The sequence below is a fragment of the Miniopterus schreibersii genome, assembly GCF_964146895.1.
Source record: "Miniopterus schreibersii genome assembly, chromosome: 1".
Classification (NCBI taxonomy): Eukaryota; Metazoa; Chordata; class Mammalia; order Chiroptera; family Miniopteridae; genus Miniopterus; species Miniopterus schreibersii.
The window spans coordinates 160,530,803-160,549,298 of NC_138101.1; the positions used below are offsets into that span (position 1 = coordinate 160,530,803).

Consider the following 18,496-nt stretch of genomic DNA (forward strand, 5'->3'; position numbering starts at 1 on the left):
TGCTTCCTTTCTCAGTCCTGAGTTAGGCACCAGTTTTCTGGGTGTCCTAAGTGCAGAGAACACATTTCCAAACTCTCTGAGTTGTCCCTCCCCTTGAAATCTTCCTCAGCTTATAATGGTAAAAGGTGTCACTCCCCTACCCTTCTGCCAAAATGGGGTTGGAACTCATAGCAACAGCTTTATGCAAAGAAATCTCTTTACCAGTCTTCTTACCAAATCCTCTCTGTTCTCTCAAAACTTAATATTCTTGAAGTAGATAAAGGGGCTTAAAAGCCATGAAACGAGTTCTTCTGTTTTCCCCTTAGTAACCTCAAATTTGAGGCAGAAGAGTTCCATTCTAATAACTTGCATGTCAGTTACTTACGGCTGCATAACAAATTACCCCCAAACTTAGTGGTGTAAACAATAAACATTTATTATTGCTCACAGCTTCTCCAGGTCAGGAATTCCGAAGTGGCTTAGCTAGGCAGCTCTGGCTCAGAGTCTTGTGAGGTTCCAGTCAAGATATCAGCTTGACCAGGGCTTGGAGGATCACTTCCAACATGGTCCATTCACATGGTTTGCAAGTTGGTGCTGGTTGTTAGTGGAAGGCCTCAATTCCTCCCCCCTGGAATTCTCCACAGGGCTGCTCCAGCGTTCTCATGACATGGCAGCTGGATTCCCGCAGAGCGAACCACCAGGTGAAAGCAGCAACACCTTTTATGGTCTAACCTCAGGAGTCACATACTGCCACCTCTAATTCCTCAGTCACATTGACCAGCTCTGATTCAATATGGAACAAATACCAGGAATAAAGGATTACTGGGGACCATTTTGGAGGCTGCCTGCCACACCCTGTTACACTTAAAATGACCATTATCCCCTAAAACAAACTGAACAAGGTAAGTAAACAAGAGACCACAAATTTAGATTGCTTTAATCAAAACTGCTTTGGGGCCCTGACTGGGTGGCTCAGTTAGTTACAGCATCATGCCATGTGCACCCAAAAGATCATGGGTTTGATTCCCAGTCAGGGCACATACCTAGGTTGCGGGTTCAATCCCCAGATGGGGCACTTAGGGGAGGCAACCAATCAATGTTTCTCTCACATGGGTTTCTCTCTCTCAAATCAGTAAACATATTCCTCTGGAGATGGTAAGAAAAAAAAAACACCCTGCTTTGGGGAATTCTTGATCTTCGAAATTATGTATGTCATCTGGCCCTCTCCACATCTGTTCCTCATCTATAAGTCCAGGACTCTCCTTGAAGGAAGGCAGGACTTTGGCCTGATCTTAAGGGTTCATTTACATTTTCAGATCTCTGATTCTACATCATAATCAGAAAATAAAGCTTTGTAAATATTGTACAGTGGACATTTATACTGAATTTACAATTCAATAAAAACATTCTAAGGTGTGTCATTACAAGAATCATCTCTGTTTTATTTATTTTACAGAGTAATGATTTAAATTGAATACATTTGGGCACGGTAAATATTTGACATGAAAAGCAGTTATATCAGAATGGATATCAGAAAAATAGCAACTCATCTTACACATAATAACTAGAAAATATTTATCTGTCTGATCATTTAAGTGTTACAAATCCTGAGAATGTTATATACTGAACAAACTAGGTACTACCTTATAATTAAATCTTGCTTGGAAATCATCCTTTTAAAAAATGCTTTGAGGTATAAATCACCTATGTATTAAACATGAGTCTTTTACATTTTACAAAGAGTTTAAACAAACATATCAAACAATTAAAGTTCAGTGGCTCTTAAAACAACTATTAGTCAGGTTCAAGGACACACTGTTCCACGATTTCCCGTAAGTTGGGGTTCTCCATTGCAGCTGCCACTCGTTCTTTGTCATTTATCTGCTTGTTGACTGCAAAACACATAGATAAAAGTTAGAAGAACCGTGTCAATATAGGGCAAAAGACAGTATTTTTCTTAGGCTGTTAAAACAGAGAATTTAACTCCTTGAGAACTTAAAGTTGATTTTGGCTAATTATTCATAAGTTATGGAAGGGAAACTTAAAGAGAAAAATATCCCCTATAATCTTATTATTCTACCACAACTATTTTCATTTCTTTCTTTCCAGTCTTTGTCCACATGCATATCTCCATGTCACACTCAGGGTAAGTACAATTGTGAAAATTGCTCTTTTTCCCCCTTAAGCCAATGTTTTTAAACTACAGGGTTATTTAACACAGCAAAAAATTTAAGTACTCTAAATTAATTATGAAGAAAAAATAATTTTAAAAAATTAAAAATAGCCCTGGCCAGTGTGGTTCAGTTGGCTGGAACATCATCCTGTACAGCAAAAGGTGGCAGGTTTGATTCCCAGTCAGGGCGCATACCCAGGTTGCAGGTTCAATCCCTGGCAGGAGGCAACTGATCAATGTTTCTCTCTCACATCGATGTTTCTCTCTCCCCTCTCCCCTTTCCTTTCTCTCTAAAATCAATTAAAATAAATAAATACATAAGTAAATAAATAATAAATTACAAAGACTATGCTGCAACAAGCATCTTTAAACATACAGGCTTCTTTTTGAAAAGATTCTTCAATATGGGATTATCAGATCCGAGAATATGAGTATTTTTATGGTTTGAATGATATAACTAAATTACTTCCCAATATTTTTTACCAATTTATATTCTCAACAGCAATACATGAGCTATCAATTTGCCAGAAATACCTAGTATTATTTTGAAAAACAAAACAAAAAAGACAGCATTGGCCAGGTGGCTCGGTTGGAGTGTCATCCTGTACACCAAAAGGCTGCGGGTTCGATTCACAGGCAGGGCGCATACAGGAGGCAACCAATCAATGTCTCTCTCTCTCAATCTCTCTCTCTCTCTCTCTCTCTCTCTCCTTCCACTCTCTCTCTAAAATCAATAAAAACAGATCCTCAGGTGAGGATTAAAAAATATATATACATTCATACATACATACACATGCACACACATAGAATGAGGTAAAAAATAGTTCCAATTATTATTGTAATTTGCAATTTCTTCATAGTGAGATAACATTTTCTCATGTTTATTTATTAGCTCTTCTTGTGTGAATTTTCTGTTTATGTCTCTTTCTATTAATCTGTTGGGTCTTTTTTTTAAACTAGTTTAAACATATAATAAAGGTGTTGCTCCATATTGGTTGTCTATAATTTGCTACAAATGATCCTGATGGAAGAGTTCAAAAGAGAGATGTCCATATTCTTTATTATTATTATTTTTAATCCTCACCTGAGGATATATTTATTGATTTTTGAGGGCAGAGGAAAAGAGGGAGAGAGGGAGGGAGAGAGAAACATCAATCGGTTGCCTCCTATGTGATGCATGAACCAAGATCAAACCCACAACCTATTTGGTGCAAGGAATGAAGCTCCCTCCAATCTACTAAGCCACCCAGAGATGTCCATGTGCTTTTTTTTTTTTTTTAAGATTTTATTATTATTATTATTATTATAATTTTAGAGAGAGAGGAAGGGAGAAGAGAAAAAGAAAAAGAGAAAAACACTGATGTGAGAGCTAACATCCATGGGCTCCCTTCTACACATGTCCTACCAGGGATCGAGCCCGCAACTCGGGCATGTGCTCTGACTGGGAATCAAACCAGCAACCTTTCGGTGCATGGCACAACCACCAACAAACTGAGCCACACTGGTTAGGGCAAGATGTCCATATTCTTAATGTGGGCTAACTTTTCTGGGATCCTGCTAAAATGTCACATGTAGAAAACATATATATTCTTATATAAACAACTGCAATTCTTCCTGTTTCTTCCTACTACAATGTAGGCTCCCCAAGAGCAAGAATGTATCTCAAGGGTCAAACTGCCTATACATAAAAAGCACTCAATAAATACTTAGTAAATGAAAAACCCCTAAAAAAAAGCTTAACACTATGCTATTATAAAATCCCATAATTAAGAGGAGCTTCAAAAACATAACAAGAGTAGATTTAGGGTACCAAAACTCTTTTATTTTTTAAATTAAGAGGTAGAAGCCATCAGCTTATGGGATTTGAATAAATTTAAGACATGAGGAGTAAAAAAAATCTTCCTGTCTGGAACTGTGAAAAGAGAACATGGTTTTAGCAGTTTTCATGACAGTGCCTAAAAAGTCTCCTGAATGGGCTGTTCCTCTGAAAGCAGTGGGCTTTCTTCCCTTTCTGCACCTTTCTTCTGTGTTCATTTTTGTGTTCATCTCTTCCTGTGTGTGCTTTTGAGTCACTGTCTTCCTGTCTGTCTTATTGTTGCTCTTACTATCCCTTTGCCCCTCCTCTGTTGTTTTCTAACTTCTCAATTTACTTATTGATGAAAGCTAACTTCTCAACTTACTTATTAATGAATGCACAACATACATTTTTAAATGTATTTCTCACTATATGTACTCTATCGTTTTTAGATAAAATTCTGTTCTGTTTTTAATATAGCACATAGGTTATGTGGAACATTTTGTCTTTTGCTTTTCCCAAACTCCACCTCTGCTATTTTTAAGTAGGTACTGATTGACTTCTCTCTGTAGGCCAGAGGTGTTCTATACAAAAAAGATTCCCCACTCCCACTTTATTTTAGTAATTATTATTACTTTTTAATCCTCACCTGAGGATATGTTTTTATTGAATTTTTAGAGAGAGGAAGGGAGAGAAAGAGAGAGAGAAATATTGATGTGAGAGAGAAACACTAATCAGTTGCCTCCTATATGTGTCCTGACTGGGAATTGAACCCCCAACATTTTGGTGCACGCTCTAACCAACTGAGCCACCCGCCCAGGGCCCCACTCCCATTTTAATACATTAATCCAGAAAGACAACACCTACCCCAAAATTCCCTAAAGCTTTACTCACTAGACCTTCAATTCCAAGTATTCAACTCTCTATCCTGCCACCAAAGAAAAGAATCAAGTTCTCTTTATAAGTCAAGATTCCTAGAGCTGGATGTTCTTTACAAATGTGTAACCACTAACCTAAACCAGTCAACATCCACAGGGCCTAACTCTAACTCACCCAGAGTCCTACTGAAAAAATTACATCCATGAAATGTTTCCAGACCTCAAGGAAGAGTTAATAACTGATTTTGCACTTTTTTGCAAATTACCCAATAGATACTTAGCTGGCAGAATAATCTGGTATCTAAGACAAAGTACTATCTGAAGTTGTTTTTAATAATGATTTAAAATTCACTTACTGTCTTCCTCTGTTGAGTGGGTTCCTTCAGAAATGTAGATTTCCAACTAGGAAGAAAAAAAATATTAAAAATTAAAAATATTAAAAGTAAAACATTTAGCCCAGTCAGTGTGGCTCAGCAGTTGAGCATCAATACAGGATATCGAGGTTCGATTCCAGGTCAGAGCACATGCCCTGTTGTAGGCTCAATCCCCGGTGGGAGGCGTGCAGGAGGCAGCCAATCAATGATTCTCTCATCATTGATGTTTCTATCTCTCTCCTTCCCTCTCCCTTCCTCTCTCTGAAATCAATAAAGGTATATTAAAAAAATAAATAAAACATTTAGAGCATTCTAAGATGATGTGTGTAGTGGAATGTACAATGTACTCAAGAGCCTAGGAATGAAAGCCCAAGTCCTGTTTCTACCATCGAGGACTTAGGAACAAATCCCTCAGATTCTTCTCTAAAACAAGGGTTGAAATGAGTAGGATTTTAAATTTTGGTCACCTGGGAAAGGTCTGTAGCGGGAATTCCATTTTTAAAAAAATACAAACTAATATCATTTTATACAAATAAGATCTCATACATGTTTTACTCATGAATGTCCCTCTCCTACACTCTAACTCTTCCTCCCAAATCGGCATCTAAACTTGCTACCTGCCCCCCACCCCCAAGAAATCTACATTAATAATCTACTGTAGTTTCTTCCACATTTTTCTCTATACCCCCATAATCTAACACAAATTTCAAGCACACATACACCCCAAGGTTAGACATTCCTTTTTATTTCTTATTTTACAAAAACGGGTCACAGTATATAGTTTTCAGTACCCTCCTTTTCTCATCCACTTTTATTCTGATTAATTTATTCTCAAGTACAATATAGGTTAAGCTATCCTTCCAGGTCCTGCTGCATTCACTCTCTCAGAGAACCAGAGGTTTTGAGTCAAACTCACAAAATTACTGCAAATCCTGTGGTAAATAAATCATGCTATATGATAAAGACATGTTTACTTTCCAGAGAACAATACAGCATATCAACTAATTCTTAGACTTATTTACTACTGAGAGAAATGCTTTTCGTGACTGAAAAAAATCATAGCATATCATGGCTAAAAGAGACCTTAGAGATCATCTAATCCACTCTTTTCTTTTGGGGGGGGGTAACCCCCAATAAACAAGGATTTATTTGGAAGTTTCCAAACCTGCCTAAAGTGGCACCTTCCAAGCCCTAGGCCCACCCTCCTCACCAAGCTCCAAATGGCAATGAGTTCTACCCACCTACCCCTGCCCTTCACCAAGCACACACACCCCTACCTCAGACCATGCCAGAGAACTTGCGCATCCCCTTCCTCTAGGAGGCTTTACTGCCCCAGGCCCAAGAGCTGGGGTGGCAGCCCTCTGGTTCCCAGATGATGGCAGCCAGAGCCACTTGCACGGATTAAGGCAAGAAAATAAGAGAGGAGGCACCAAACAGGACTCCCTGAAAAATCCCAACTTAACCCCTGTACAAAAAAGTGGCTCCCGCATAGAAGAACCTGCTCCCCAAATAGAGTATATACCCCAAAGGCAAAGAAAAAACCAGCAGCAAGGCTGGACTGGTAGGAATGGCAAAGAACTTTGATTTAGAAAGGCTAGGAAGAGTGTAAGTTATGCTCCTCTTCCTTGCCCAGCTCCCCAGAGCCAGCTAGGGCACTTGCCCCACGGGGGAGTCTGTAAACAAGCAAAGCCAGCTTTGGTTTTGAAACGTCTCTGCTACAAAGTCAAAGCAACGCCTCCAGTAGTCCTACTAGGGCCTGCCAGCAGGGGGCAGAGGCATCCGCTGTGAACCCAATGAAAGCCAACACATTAATAAGGCTTTGGGACCAAGCAACAAGGAATTCTATCACTACATTTATGAAACTAAAGCTGGGAAGCAGAGGGTGACAGGAGATACCCACCCCTCACTCCCCTCTTTATCCTACGTGTCTGCAGCCTCAGATGATGGTCCCTTCCAGGCTGAGAAGGAAGAGATCTCTGAACAGTTAGGTCAGGTGAATTCCCAGCACCTGTTCCTGCCTTCGCTGCTGCATCTTAGCCTCCCCACTGCTTCCTGGGCCGAGGGCTGGTGGTAGAAAGCAGCTCATCTTTCTTCCTCAGGATTCCCAGTCACATCAATGATGATCTTGAAGTCTCGGTGCTGGGAATGGAGCCATCCCTGGATGAAATCCTGGGGGTTAGTGCTAAAGCTGAGCATGAAATCCCTGTGGGTCTTCAGCTGGTTGATGGATTCAATGGTCTCAAGGATCTTGATATCAAGAGAGGCAATCCTCTAATGACTAGTGACAGAGACCAGAAAATTCTCATCCGGGCCCTGAGTAGGTTGGCCACCTCCACATCAATGTCATACATAACAAGCTGTCTTCTGGTCATTAGGGTCCATGCTAATGACATGGTTGATGACCATGGGGTCTGGATGCTACAGCAACCCAGCCAGCTTCATGGGAATCTCAGAAACGGAGTTGACCACAACTGAGATCTAGCAGAGGTAACAGTTGCAGTTGTTCTCACGCTCATGCCTGTCCTATAGCTGGTTGCGTTTAATATAAAGCCACAGGGCCTGCACGATGGCAGCCCTCATCTGTTTACACTCCAAGCAGCCTTGCCAGCAGGGGTCCAACTTGTACTGGGGAGGCTGATGATCCAGCATGAGTAGGAGGGTGCACTTGACATTGAGGTCTCCAGGCCATTTCACCTGGAAGCCATCTGTCTCCTGGGTGGTGGGCATCCAATGCCCACCAGGTGATTGTCAGTTCCTTGTCTAGTTCCATGACAAGGCTCTTAAAGAATAAAGAGAACTTCCTCTTCTGTTTGCTAGGATCAGCCAGCAGTTTTCCCTCCACTCAGAGTTCCTAGGAAGCCACCTTGTCCCCTTCATGGGTTTCCCCCAGGGGTCCCTGCACTGTCTCCGTCTGCCTAGCTGAGACTGAACATATTGGAAATATAGATCTGCAGCTTTCTTGTTTTTTTTAATTAAAATCTTTATTGATTTCAGAGAGAGGAAGGGAGAGAAAGAGAAAGAAACATCAATGATGAGACAGAGTCATTGATCGGCTGCCTCCTGCACGCCCCAGACTGGGGATTGAGCCCACAACCCGGGCACGTGCCCTGACCGGGAATCGAACCGAGAACTCCTGGATCCTAGGTTGATACTCAACCCCTGAACCACACCTGGCCGGGCCGCAGCTTTCATTTTTGTGTCAGAGGCTTTTTGACGGCCTCCTGGATCTCCATCCACTTGCAAGCAATGGTCCTATCCAGCTTCCACTCAAAAGCTAAGAAAAGATCCATGTACACCTGAGACTCTGGGACAAGCTTCCGAATTTGCTGAGGTAGAAACTTATCTGCCATCTTCCTCCTCTTTAACCCCCGGTGCTGATGGGCACTGGGGCCTGGGCCTGGGGCACAAGCAGGCATTTTTGGAATGGGTCCATCATGGTGGGTGGCATGCCAGGTCAAAGTGGAGTAGCTGTACCAAATGGGGAGCCCACAGGGGGTCCTATCTGCAAGCCAGCCATGGGTATCGAGCACCCTGGTGGCACGCCAGGCCATTGGTACTGCACAATGGAGCCCGTGGGGACCATGGGGTGGAAGGCGGCAGCCCTACAGGCCCCCCACACCTCCAGCTGGCCCAGGCCCCCTGAGCGCTGGTCTGGGCAGCATGCTGGGTCTGGTTGGCAGAGGCAATGCTCCCTAATCCAGTTTTTTAAAAAGACTAAACACCATATAAATTCTCCTAGTTGCACAAACAATACTAACTCTTATTCTAGACAGTAAAGTAACAGATATAAAATCACTCCATATTCGTTTACTTTGGTTTAAAATTATGCATGACTCATTATTCTGAAAAATGATAAAGAAGAGTCAGCATTTACCTGCTATTTCTATATGAACTATACCTCAGGGAGCCAAACAGTTGGTTTGGTACACTGCAGGCATAAAAGATTCTAAACTTGAGAGGTTTTTTGCGGCCCTTTTCAAGCATTTCTTGCTTGGCTTTAAATTTTTTGCACATGAGCCCTGGCCCAGTAGTTCAGTTGGTTAGAGCGTCACCCCAATATGCTAAGGTGGCAGGTTCAATCTCTGGTCAGGGCACATATAGGAAATAATTCATGAATGCATAAAATAAGTGGAAAAACAAATCGATGTTTCTCTTTCTCAAATCAATAAATAAAAATTAAAATAAATAAATTTGTTGCACATGAAAAAATACTCAACATTATTAGCCATCAGGGAAATGCAAATCAAAACCTCAATGAGCTATCACTTCAACCCAGTAGGATAGCTAAAATGAAAAAGAGAAGTGCTGGAGAGACTGTGGAGAAATCAGAACTCTCCTACACTGCTGGTGGAAACATGAAATGGTGGAGCAGCTGTGGAAAACAGTCTGGCAGTTCCTCAAAAAGTTAAATATAGAGTTGCTGTATGATCCACCAATTTTACTCCTTAGATGGAAAACAAATGGAAACATATGCCACACAAAAACTTGTACACAAATGTTCATAGCAGCATTATTCATAATAAGCAAAAAGTAGAAACTACCTAATGTCTATCAACTGATACACAAATAAATAAAATGTGGTATATCCACACAATGGAATTGTATACTGATACATATTACAACATGGATGAATTCTGAAAATATTAATATTTAAAATTTTTTTTACTGATTTGAGAGAGAGAAACATCAATTTGTTGTTCCACTTATTCATGCATTCATTGGTTGATTCTTGTATGTGCCCTGACTGGGGATTGAACCCCCCAACCCTAGTGTATGGGGATGATGCTCTACCCAACTGGGCTACCTGGACAGGGCCGTGAAAATATTATTTTATGAAAAAGAAGCTAGTCTTAAAAGACCACAAATTATATGATTCCATTTAAATGAAACATCCAGAACAGGCAAATCCAGAGGCAAAAGTAGATTAGTGGTTGCCTAAGGATAGGGGAGGGTTTAGGAGAAATGGGGAGTGGAGTGACTGGTATCAGCACAGGGTTTCTTATTGGGATGATGAAAATGTTCCAAAATTAATAGTAGTGATTTTGGACAATTCAGTGAAAATACTAAAAACTATTAAACTGTACACTTTACACAGGTGAATTATATAATAATTTGAAATAAATCTCAATAAAACTGTTATAAAACAACAAAAAACATCTTCCTTACCTTATGTTTAAATGGTAAACACCGCTGAAGTTTTACTCTTAAGCACAGCCCTGGGGAGGAAAAAAAAGCCCCAGTTATCCCATCTCACTGGTTCCTGAAAAAGCATACATCTATGTCTTAGCATCTCCATATAATACAGTTGTTAAAAACAGCTTTGGCTCAATCCACTGCAGGCCTCCTTTGAGTCTCACACCATGCTAGCAACTTTAATACAGATATAGCCTTACACATTCCTTATGATAATCCAGTGAGCTAGGTATTATCAACCCCATTCTACAAATTATGAAACCAAGGTCATAATGTAACTTGCCCAAGGCCACTGAGCTAGTAAAGTGGCAGAGTTGGGATTGGAACCTAAGATCACTGCAAAGCCCAGGTCCTTTCAACTCTATCAATTTGCCTTCAAGCAAAAAGTCAATTCACTCATTAAACTTTACTGAATGCCCACAACAGGCCAGGCCACATAAAAATTTATAACCTAGTAAGAGCCACTTATAAAGGAACAAAAGAAACCTCTCAAAATTGGAATCTTCTATGCCTGCAAGGTACAAAGTTGTTTACCTAAAACAAGTTCCTCTGAAGTTCAGTTTATCACCCCAATGCCAAGATACAGTTCTATAATTTTTTTCCAGTTGAAACTTATAAGAGAAATTAAAACTGGGCTTGGAACAGACCCTCAGTGCCAATGTTCCATTTCTCCCCCACCTCAAAATAAGGAATGAAGCCCTGGTCGGGCAGCTCAGTTGGTTGGAGCAATGACCTGCGCACCAAAAAGGTTGTGGGTTCAATTCTCGGTCAGGGCACATACGTAGGTTGCGGGTTCGATACTCTGTAAGCCATAAAGTTGTGACACATCATGCTAATTGTTACTTTGGGTCAATATCAGTTAGAATAATTTAGAATTAAAAATATACATATATGTGTGTGTGTGTGTATATATATATATATACACACACACACACACACACATATATAAATAAAACCTTACCAATAAGAGTCGCCAAAGAGCAATGAGGTACTGTTGGTGTGAATCTGATAATAACCAAATAGTCCTCTTCATTTATCTCCTGAACCTCCACACAACTTTCCGTTACCACTTCCAGTTCTTCCAAAGTATTGGGCTTCTCTGGGTCCCGGATAGTCCGAATCAAATCTAAAGAAACATCACAAACAAGGCATTACGTAAAAATATGAATATTCTAAGTATGAATGATTTTGCCAGTCTTAATCAAAAAGCACATTCTTCTTTGTATTTAAGCAAATACTAGAGCAATTCTCCAGATTTCTGACAGAAATTTCCACTACCAGTTTCCTTTTGAGAAAACTGTTTTCCTGGATTATTAGGTCATATCCAGTGTCTTAGATTCAACACTGAAGTGACAATATAAGAATGGGGAAAGTGTCATAGACACTCAAGAGGAAGAAATAACTTTTAGTTTAGGAGCATGTAATATTGGGACTTAAGGAAGTGGAATGTGAATTAGGCCTTTAAAAATGGGTAACATTTCAGCAGCTCTCTACGGAGCATGCCTGGGCCTTTCCCCACACCCTTTCCCCTCCTTGCCTCTCTCTTTCTCCTAAGCTCTAAAGGCCCTTCTTTTGCCTCTGTAACTTGTTCCCTGAGCCCGCATAGCTCAGCTGGTTCACTTCTTCCACAGCTCACTTCTTCTACCTCTGTGAATGTCTAAAACTTTTGCTTGTATTTGACAAAAATTAAAAAATTAAAATGGGTAACATTTCAATATCCAACATTTAAGGTGAAGGAAAGTAAAGAACCAGAAATTTAGTTTGCCTGGAACCCAGCATAAACGAAGAGGATGTAAGAGTTTGGGTCAAACCACCAAGGATCATTTGGGATTTTGAACAAGGCAGTGACATGGACAGCATTACACTGTCAGCTGGTAGCTCATCTACCAGCTGATAGACACGAAACTAAAGAGCAGAGCCAGGGATACCAGCTGAAAAAGCTGGACCTAAAATAGGCACCTAACAATGTAACAGAGAGGAGGAGACAGAGGAAGAAGTAATTTCTGAGACAGGATCAACAGAATTTGACAACTGTTTAAATGTAGACGAGAAGGAAAGGGAGAAAAGGAAACTCTGTTTATTGATTTTAGTGAGGGAGGGAGAGAGGGGAAAAGAGAGATGTGAGAGAAACATCGATTGGGTACCTCCCGTATGCCCCCCGACTGAGGACTGAACCTGAAACCTAGGTGCCCTGACTGGAAATCAAACCCACAACCTTTCTGGTGTACAGGGTGACGCTCTAACCGAGACACCCAGCCAGGGCAACGACTCAAATTTTAAATGTAAGTGCCTGGGAGAATATGGATAGAATAAAACAACAGAGAATGCAGGAATTTGAGCGGGGGCTAGGGCAAATGGTTTTAATTTCATACATCTTTTGTTTAAGGAGCAAACCAGTGGTACATTCTAGCAAACACTGAGCCGTGCTTGACATAAGGTGTAAGAAAGCACTGAGGCTGGAGTGGTTGTTGAACCTAAGAGATTCACAAGGAAGGAGTGGGACGGTAGTTTTCAGCCTTGGCTGAACAATGGACTCACCAGGAATCCTTTAAAAAATCAAAAACTAACGTCCAAGCCTTGAATACTCCCAGATATTCCAATTTAACTGATCTGTAGTATGGCCTAGGTGTTGAAACTTTTAAGAAAGTCCTTTAAAAAACAAACAAACAAACAAAAATTCCGCAGCCCTGGCTGGTCTGGCTCAGTGGTTAGTGTCTGCCCACAGAATGAAGGGTCCGGGGTTCGATTCCAGCCAAGGGCACGTACCTCGGTTACAGGCTCGATCCCCAGTCCTGGTTGGGGCCCGTGCGGGAGGCAACCAATCGATATGTCTCTCTCACATCAATGTTTCTCTCTCTCTCTCCCCCTTCCACTCTCTGAAAAGCAATGGAAAAAATAGCCTTGGGTAAGGATAAAAAATAAATAAATAAATTCCTCAGGTTATTATGTGTAACCCAGTTTGAGAATCACTAATATAAGAGACCCAAGGATAGATCTGTGGAAAGCATCTAATTTGGGCATCAGAAGGAGGGAGAAAAACAAGAAGCAGGGAAGGAAGACAGGGGTGGCTAACAATACCAAATGCTGCAAAAAAATTCAGGTTGATGAGAGCTAAAACAGGTCTTTGGTCACCCAGGAACTCACCTGTAAGAAAGCAGTTTCAGTAAAGAGGTGAAGGCAGAAGCCAGCCTGCAGAAGAAGTGAGTGGGAACTGAAAATGTAACTTTGGCAGGGAAGGGAAAGGCAGAGAGAAGACAGTGGGTTTAGAAAAAGCCAGAACAATGACAAGGATAAGGGAAACTTGAGTATGTTTTACAGCCCAAAGGGAAGGGTCAAATAAGAGGAAGAGAGACTGAAAATTTAAGGTGGGGAGGTGGTAAAATAAGCAGAAGGGAGTGAGACCAAGGATGTGGGAACCTGGGTTGGCCTTGGAGAGGACAGATTTCCTTCTTACTCTGAGGTTGTAGAAAAAGATGCAAAAGGAGAATGACAGAGAGAAATGGTCAAGCAAAAAGGACAGGAGTGGAGGGAGTTCACAAAGCATAGGCTCAATGTTTTCCAACCCTGGCTTCCTTCTCCTGGCCTATAATCCTTACCTGTATTATATTTGCATTCTTATGGTTGTCTCTCTTACCTTCGGTCAGAGAAGGTTATTTAGATCCACTCTTTTTAGTTTTCAAAACAATACAAAGAGAGTCATAAGGCAATTGTGAAGTGGTGGAAAGTGCACTAAGTTTGGAATCAGAAGACATGGGCTTTATAGTTTTTCCTTACTGGCAGTGTTACCTGCTGGTAGTTGTGTAACCATTCGAAACTCTGTTTCCTCATCTATACAATGAAGATGGTCCCAGGGCTTAAAAAGAGAAGTGTGTGTGCTTTTTTTAGCACTCCAGGCTTGGCTGTGTTAAGGAACTGTAATTTCGAGGGCCGGATACAAACACTCTATCCCGTCCTCTTCTCTCGGGGACCCTCTGCCTATTTCCTCTGCAGTAGAAGAAAGTGGCTGTGACCTTGGGCCGGTCCCCAACTTGGCAGTCACACAGCAGTGCCCTAAACGGTGGCAGGAAGAGCGCGTGCCCAGGGATAGGAAAGAAAGAGGCTCAAGTAGTGCAACCAGGCCAGCTTTGCTTCCTAACCAAGCACCCGAGACTCCAGCTCTGCCACTAGGACGTGGGGCAGACAAGGGAAAGGAAGCGTCTGAGACTTCCACGCTTGGCTTGCCCCAGGTTAAGGAAGAGCCGGGTCCTAGAAGGGCCCACATTGCCGCGTGACTTAAAACCCCGAAGGGAGCCCTTCCCCAAACTCCAGAAGAGACCGGCAAAAACCCGAGTCGCCACGCCCAGCCCTCCAGCGAGGCCCTCGTTACCCCCAGCCTCCATGTAAAACGCCAAATACTGCCCTAGGTAAAATTAATTACCATAAACCTCTAGCGCTTTCTCTTCCATGATCCGGGGCTGCCGGGCAGCTCCCCGCTCAAAGAGGCCCGAGAGCCACAGGACCCTGCTCAGCGTCCAGGAGAGCAGCCCGGACACGCGCTCCATCCTCACGCTCCGCCATCCCTGGCGACTGCCCCACTCGAGCCGCCGTCTTTCAGCAGCTGGCCTCGCGATTTATCCACTTCCTGGTCTTCAGAAGGGCCAAGACGAGCCTCAATGCCCAGAGGAGCAGAGAATGGGCGGGTCCGGACGGAGCAGCGCGGAGGACCTAGGGAAGGGCGCGCAAGGACCACAAACCCCAGCATGCTTTGCTCGGCTTCAGCAGGACTGGGGGGGGGGTGGATTCCTTGCAGCACGTGAGGCGCATTGCATGCTGGTACGGATGGGCCGTTTTCTTCGGAAAACAGTTGTATTCTGGGACGTGTAGTCTCCGCCAAGGAAGTGGGGGAGTGGGCTGTAACGGTCTATTACTCACTACCGATTGCCTCACTCAGCGCCCTCTGTAAACTAAAGATGAATCCTGAAGAGGTAGGGGAAAGGAGATTTTGATTTCTAGTCCTGGAGGAACGTGTGCATGGAGCCTCCTACGGTTATTTCTCGGAGGGAGCCGCTTCCACCCAAAGATTTTACTTCCTTAGGCCGGAAGTGAGTTTTCCTTGCTGTGAAATGGGATGTCTTGGGAGGCCAGTGAAGGATGGTTAGACGTCGCGGGGGGGACAGGAGGGCTTTTTGGTTTTCTCGTCTCATAGGGATTTATTTACCCCCTACAGGCTGAATATTTCTGCCAACTGCCTTCAAAGACAACTTAGGGGCAGAGCTTTCTCTGTGTCCAGTGCATCCAATAGTGATATTGGCGATCACCATCTTAAAAAAGTATCATAAGTTTGTGGCCGTGATGGTTGCCAGTAAAAAGGTTGATGATATTAGAGTTTTTTGTTTGTGTTTTAAACATTTTTATTGATTTCAGAGAGAGGAAGGGAGAGGGAGAGAGAGAGTTGAAACATCAGTGATGAGAGAGTCGTCATTCATCGACTGCCTCCTGCACGCCCCTACTGGGTATCGAGCCTGCAGCCTGGGCATGTGCCCCAACCGGGAATCAAACCTCTGTCTCCTAGGATCCTAGGTTGATGCTCAACCCCTGAGCCACGCCCGGCCAGGCAATGATGTTAGAGTTTTATCCATGCATCCCTCAAATCAAATCGCAAACATTTATTGGGTATTTAATTTGCCAGACTTGGTCTGTAGGCGCCACGAATAGGACAGGGCCCCTGCCTTCCAGCAGCTAACAGATCTGTGGGGGAGCCAACCCCTGATGTTGAGGAATTTGCAGTTAGAAACAAACCTTTTGTCAAAGGCCATGCCTGCCAAGTATGTGTGTGTGTGTTTTCATCTCTATTGAGAAGTCAGGATTAACTTGCAGAATTATCACCCAATAAACTATCCCATTTATGTTATCTAGCTGATTTAGACTTTAGGCTCACCAGACAACCAGTGGATAGTTTAGGTCCCAGGATAATTTTGTTCAGAGTTTAGTAATTTCCCTGCCATCTGTTCCACTTCACATACTCCACAGCAATTGAAAGGATAATCCTAACTTCCTTGCAACCAGCTTTAGGACACTGGGGTTTCACTTCCTCTGTGAGGCCTCCCGACTTTAATAGAATTGGTGATCTCTTTTACTGTGCTGGTACAGCAAATTACAGCACTGAACGTGTTAATTTACCTGCCTGCCTCTCTCAAGGGCCTAGTGGGCCAGGCTCTTCTTTATTTCTATGTCTCTGATGCAGAGCAGGGTGCCAGGCACACAGTAGATGCTCAATATATATATATTTATTGAATGAATTAACTAAATGTTGCACAAAGAATAAATGGTGAGACGACTGCAATCTGTTCAGAGACCTCATTAAAAAATACTTATTGAAGTTCTATGAGGGCATTAGGTTTGGCATGGGTAAGTGGCATGTAGAGGTTTTCAGACAACTTTACTCAGACGACATCTCCTTAAGAGGCCTGTTGATGAAACTATTTAGAGCACAAAGGGCCCTGGCAACCTGAGCAGCCCCTGGCTCCTCATTTTCGGTCCTTTTACCCTCTTGGCTAAGATCTCAGCGTCGCGACCCAGGGGTCAGATTTGCTAGGCGGAAGCCGCGAGCCAGCCTCGCGCCCGCCCCCAGCGCCTAAGCCCCGCCCCCAGCCCCGAGGCCCCCGCCCCCGCGCCTTCCGCGGAGTGGGTCGTAGCCAGCCCACTCCTCGCTCCGCTGGAACGATTTGCTCGCGGCGCTTTCTCTCTATAAAGTTGTTGTTGCGGCTTCCGCCGGGGGTGGAGGAAGATGGCGTCGAGTGGTGGTGGCTGTAGCGCTGCGGAAAGACTCCCTCCGCCTTTCCCCGGCCTGGAGCCGGAGTCTGAGGGGGCGGCCGGGGGTTCAGAACCCGAGGCTGGGGACAGCGACACTGAGGGGGAGGATATTTTCACCGGCGCTGCGGCGGCGGTGAGTTCGCACCCTTTGGGGCGGCCAGGGGGGCGGGCGAGCGCCCCAAAAGGGAAGAGAGGCTAAGTGAGGGTCGGGGAGGCTGGGCAAATTGGGCCCGGCGAGACTTTGCGTTGGTGACAGTAGTCGTGGTCCGGGGGCGCTAGATGTACGCCAAGACCTAGGGCCTGGCTTCTCGGGCCCCTGGACGGACGGCGAGGAGTGAGGGGTGTGGTGGCTTCTCCGCCGAGGTCCCTGTCTGCGAAGAGCCGGCGAGACGGGCTTTGGGCCCTGCTTTGTAGTGACCCCACGGACTCAGGGAGCTGTTTTGCTGGTCGTTTCCTGCAGAGCTGATCTAATAGGTCATGATAAGCGCATGGGTGCAGACTTTCTCTCGCCTACCGCTCCCAGGATGAATAATGTTACCTGGAGTGGCCCAGCATAGTGACCCGCCAGCAAATCCTTTCATTAGCTCAACACTTAACCTGTAATTACCAAACGACCTTTCTGGATCTTGGTTTATGTTATAAGAGTTAAGTAGACTCCTCTGTTCTTTAGGAATATCCTGCCAAAGGTCCTTTGAAAAAAAAGCCCTGCCAGATAAATCAGTACATATACCATAAGCTTTGTCCCTTTTAAAGGGATGTGTTAAAGTGCCTAAATATCTTCGTGGGAGCAAATCTGTAAATGTGAGGAGGAAATGGTGTTTCCCATAGTAATATCCAGGTTTCTAATAAGAGTTCAGTATTGGGAAAAACTAATCTTTGTATGTAGAATGTGGAAATCAGTTATCAGTTCTAGAACCAGTGAGTGATGTTTTGGTGGTTTTGTAAGAATATTGACTCGTACCAGTTGGTATAGTTCCTTCTAGGTTGAAAACGTCTTCAGTATTAGGTCTGTGAATTTATATATCTTTCTACCTTGAATAATGCTTTTCTTCAGAGTAGCTACTCAGTATATAAGTGACTAAATAATAAAGCAGCTTTTAATTCTTTATGCAGTATGTGTCTGAAACAGTTGGAGGCTTGTCTCATTTGTCTGTATGGGGGTTCAGAATGAGTCACCCCAAGATGTGCCTCTGTGGTATGGAGATTGTTTTGAGCTAAAGGCAACATTAGCCTCTGGCTCAAGAGAAATTTCTGCCCCTACTTAGAAGAACTTGAATTAGAAGCCTTCCCCATAATAATAGATTATCAAAGA

General features: G+C 43.2%; 2 protein-coding genes and 1 pseudogene across 4 annotated transcripts in view; 1 reads left to right on the top strand and 2 right to left on the bottom strand.

The window, feature by feature from the left end:
* Positions 1–390: 390 nt before the first annotated feature.
* On the bottom strand, positions 391–15,112 carry CIAO2A (cytosolic iron-sulfur assembly component 2A). 2 transcript variants are annotated; one of them, XM_081144936.1, is made up of 5 exons: positions 14,810–15,112; positions 11,354–11,518; positions 10,366–10,415; positions 5,182–5,227; positions 391–1,871 (listed from the first exon to the last, which is right to left on the bottom strand). In XM_081144936.1, the coding sequence occupies exons 1-5, from the start codon at positions 14,931–14,933 to the stop codon at positions 1,774–1,776; spliced, it is 483 nt and encodes a 160-aa protein (XP_081001062.1). In that variant the 5' UTR covers positions 14,934–15,112; the 3' UTR covers positions 391–1,773. The 2 variants fall into 2 exon arrangements, with proteins under 2 accessions (XP_081001062.1, XP_081001063.1); XM_081144937.1 differs by lacking the exon at positions 10,366–10,415.
* LOC308560737 (SWI/SNF-related matrix-associated actin-dependent regulator of chromatin subfamily D member 2-like) lies at positions 7,109–8,861 on the bottom strand (annotated as a pseudogene). The gene is made up of 2 exons: positions 8,379–8,861; positions 7,109–8,147 (listed from the first exon to the last, which is right to left on the bottom strand). The product of its transcript is annotated as an SWI/SNF-related matrix-associated actin-dependent regulator of chromatin subfamily D member 2-like (transcript).
* A 1,929-nt stretch (positions 15,113–17,041) lies between the features above and the next one.
* Positions 17,042–18,496, top strand: part of SNX1 (sorting nexin 1) — a 38,102-nt gene continuing 36,647 nt past the window's right edge. The window contains exon 1 of the mRNA XM_081139600.1: positions 17,042–17,317. Coding sequence (XP_080995726.1) covers positions 17,159–17,317 — 159 coding nt within the window. The 5' untranslated portion in view covers positions 17,042–17,158. The remainder of the gene's footprint in view (positions 17,318–18,496) is intronic.

Coding starts and splice junctions, on each gene's coding strand:
- CIAO2A (XM_081144936.1), bottom strand. CDS start 14,933: ATGGAGCGCGTGTCCGGGCTGCTCTCCTGGACGCTGAGCAGGGTCCTG. Junction 5,228..10,365: donor GTTTACCATTTAAACATAAG/GTAAGGAAGATG, acceptor TTTTCTTCCTAG/TTGGAAATCTACATTTCTGA. Junction 1,872..5,181: donor CCACTCAACAGAGGAAGACA/GTAAGTGAATTT, acceptor TGTGTTTTGCAG/TCAACAAGCAGATAAATGAC.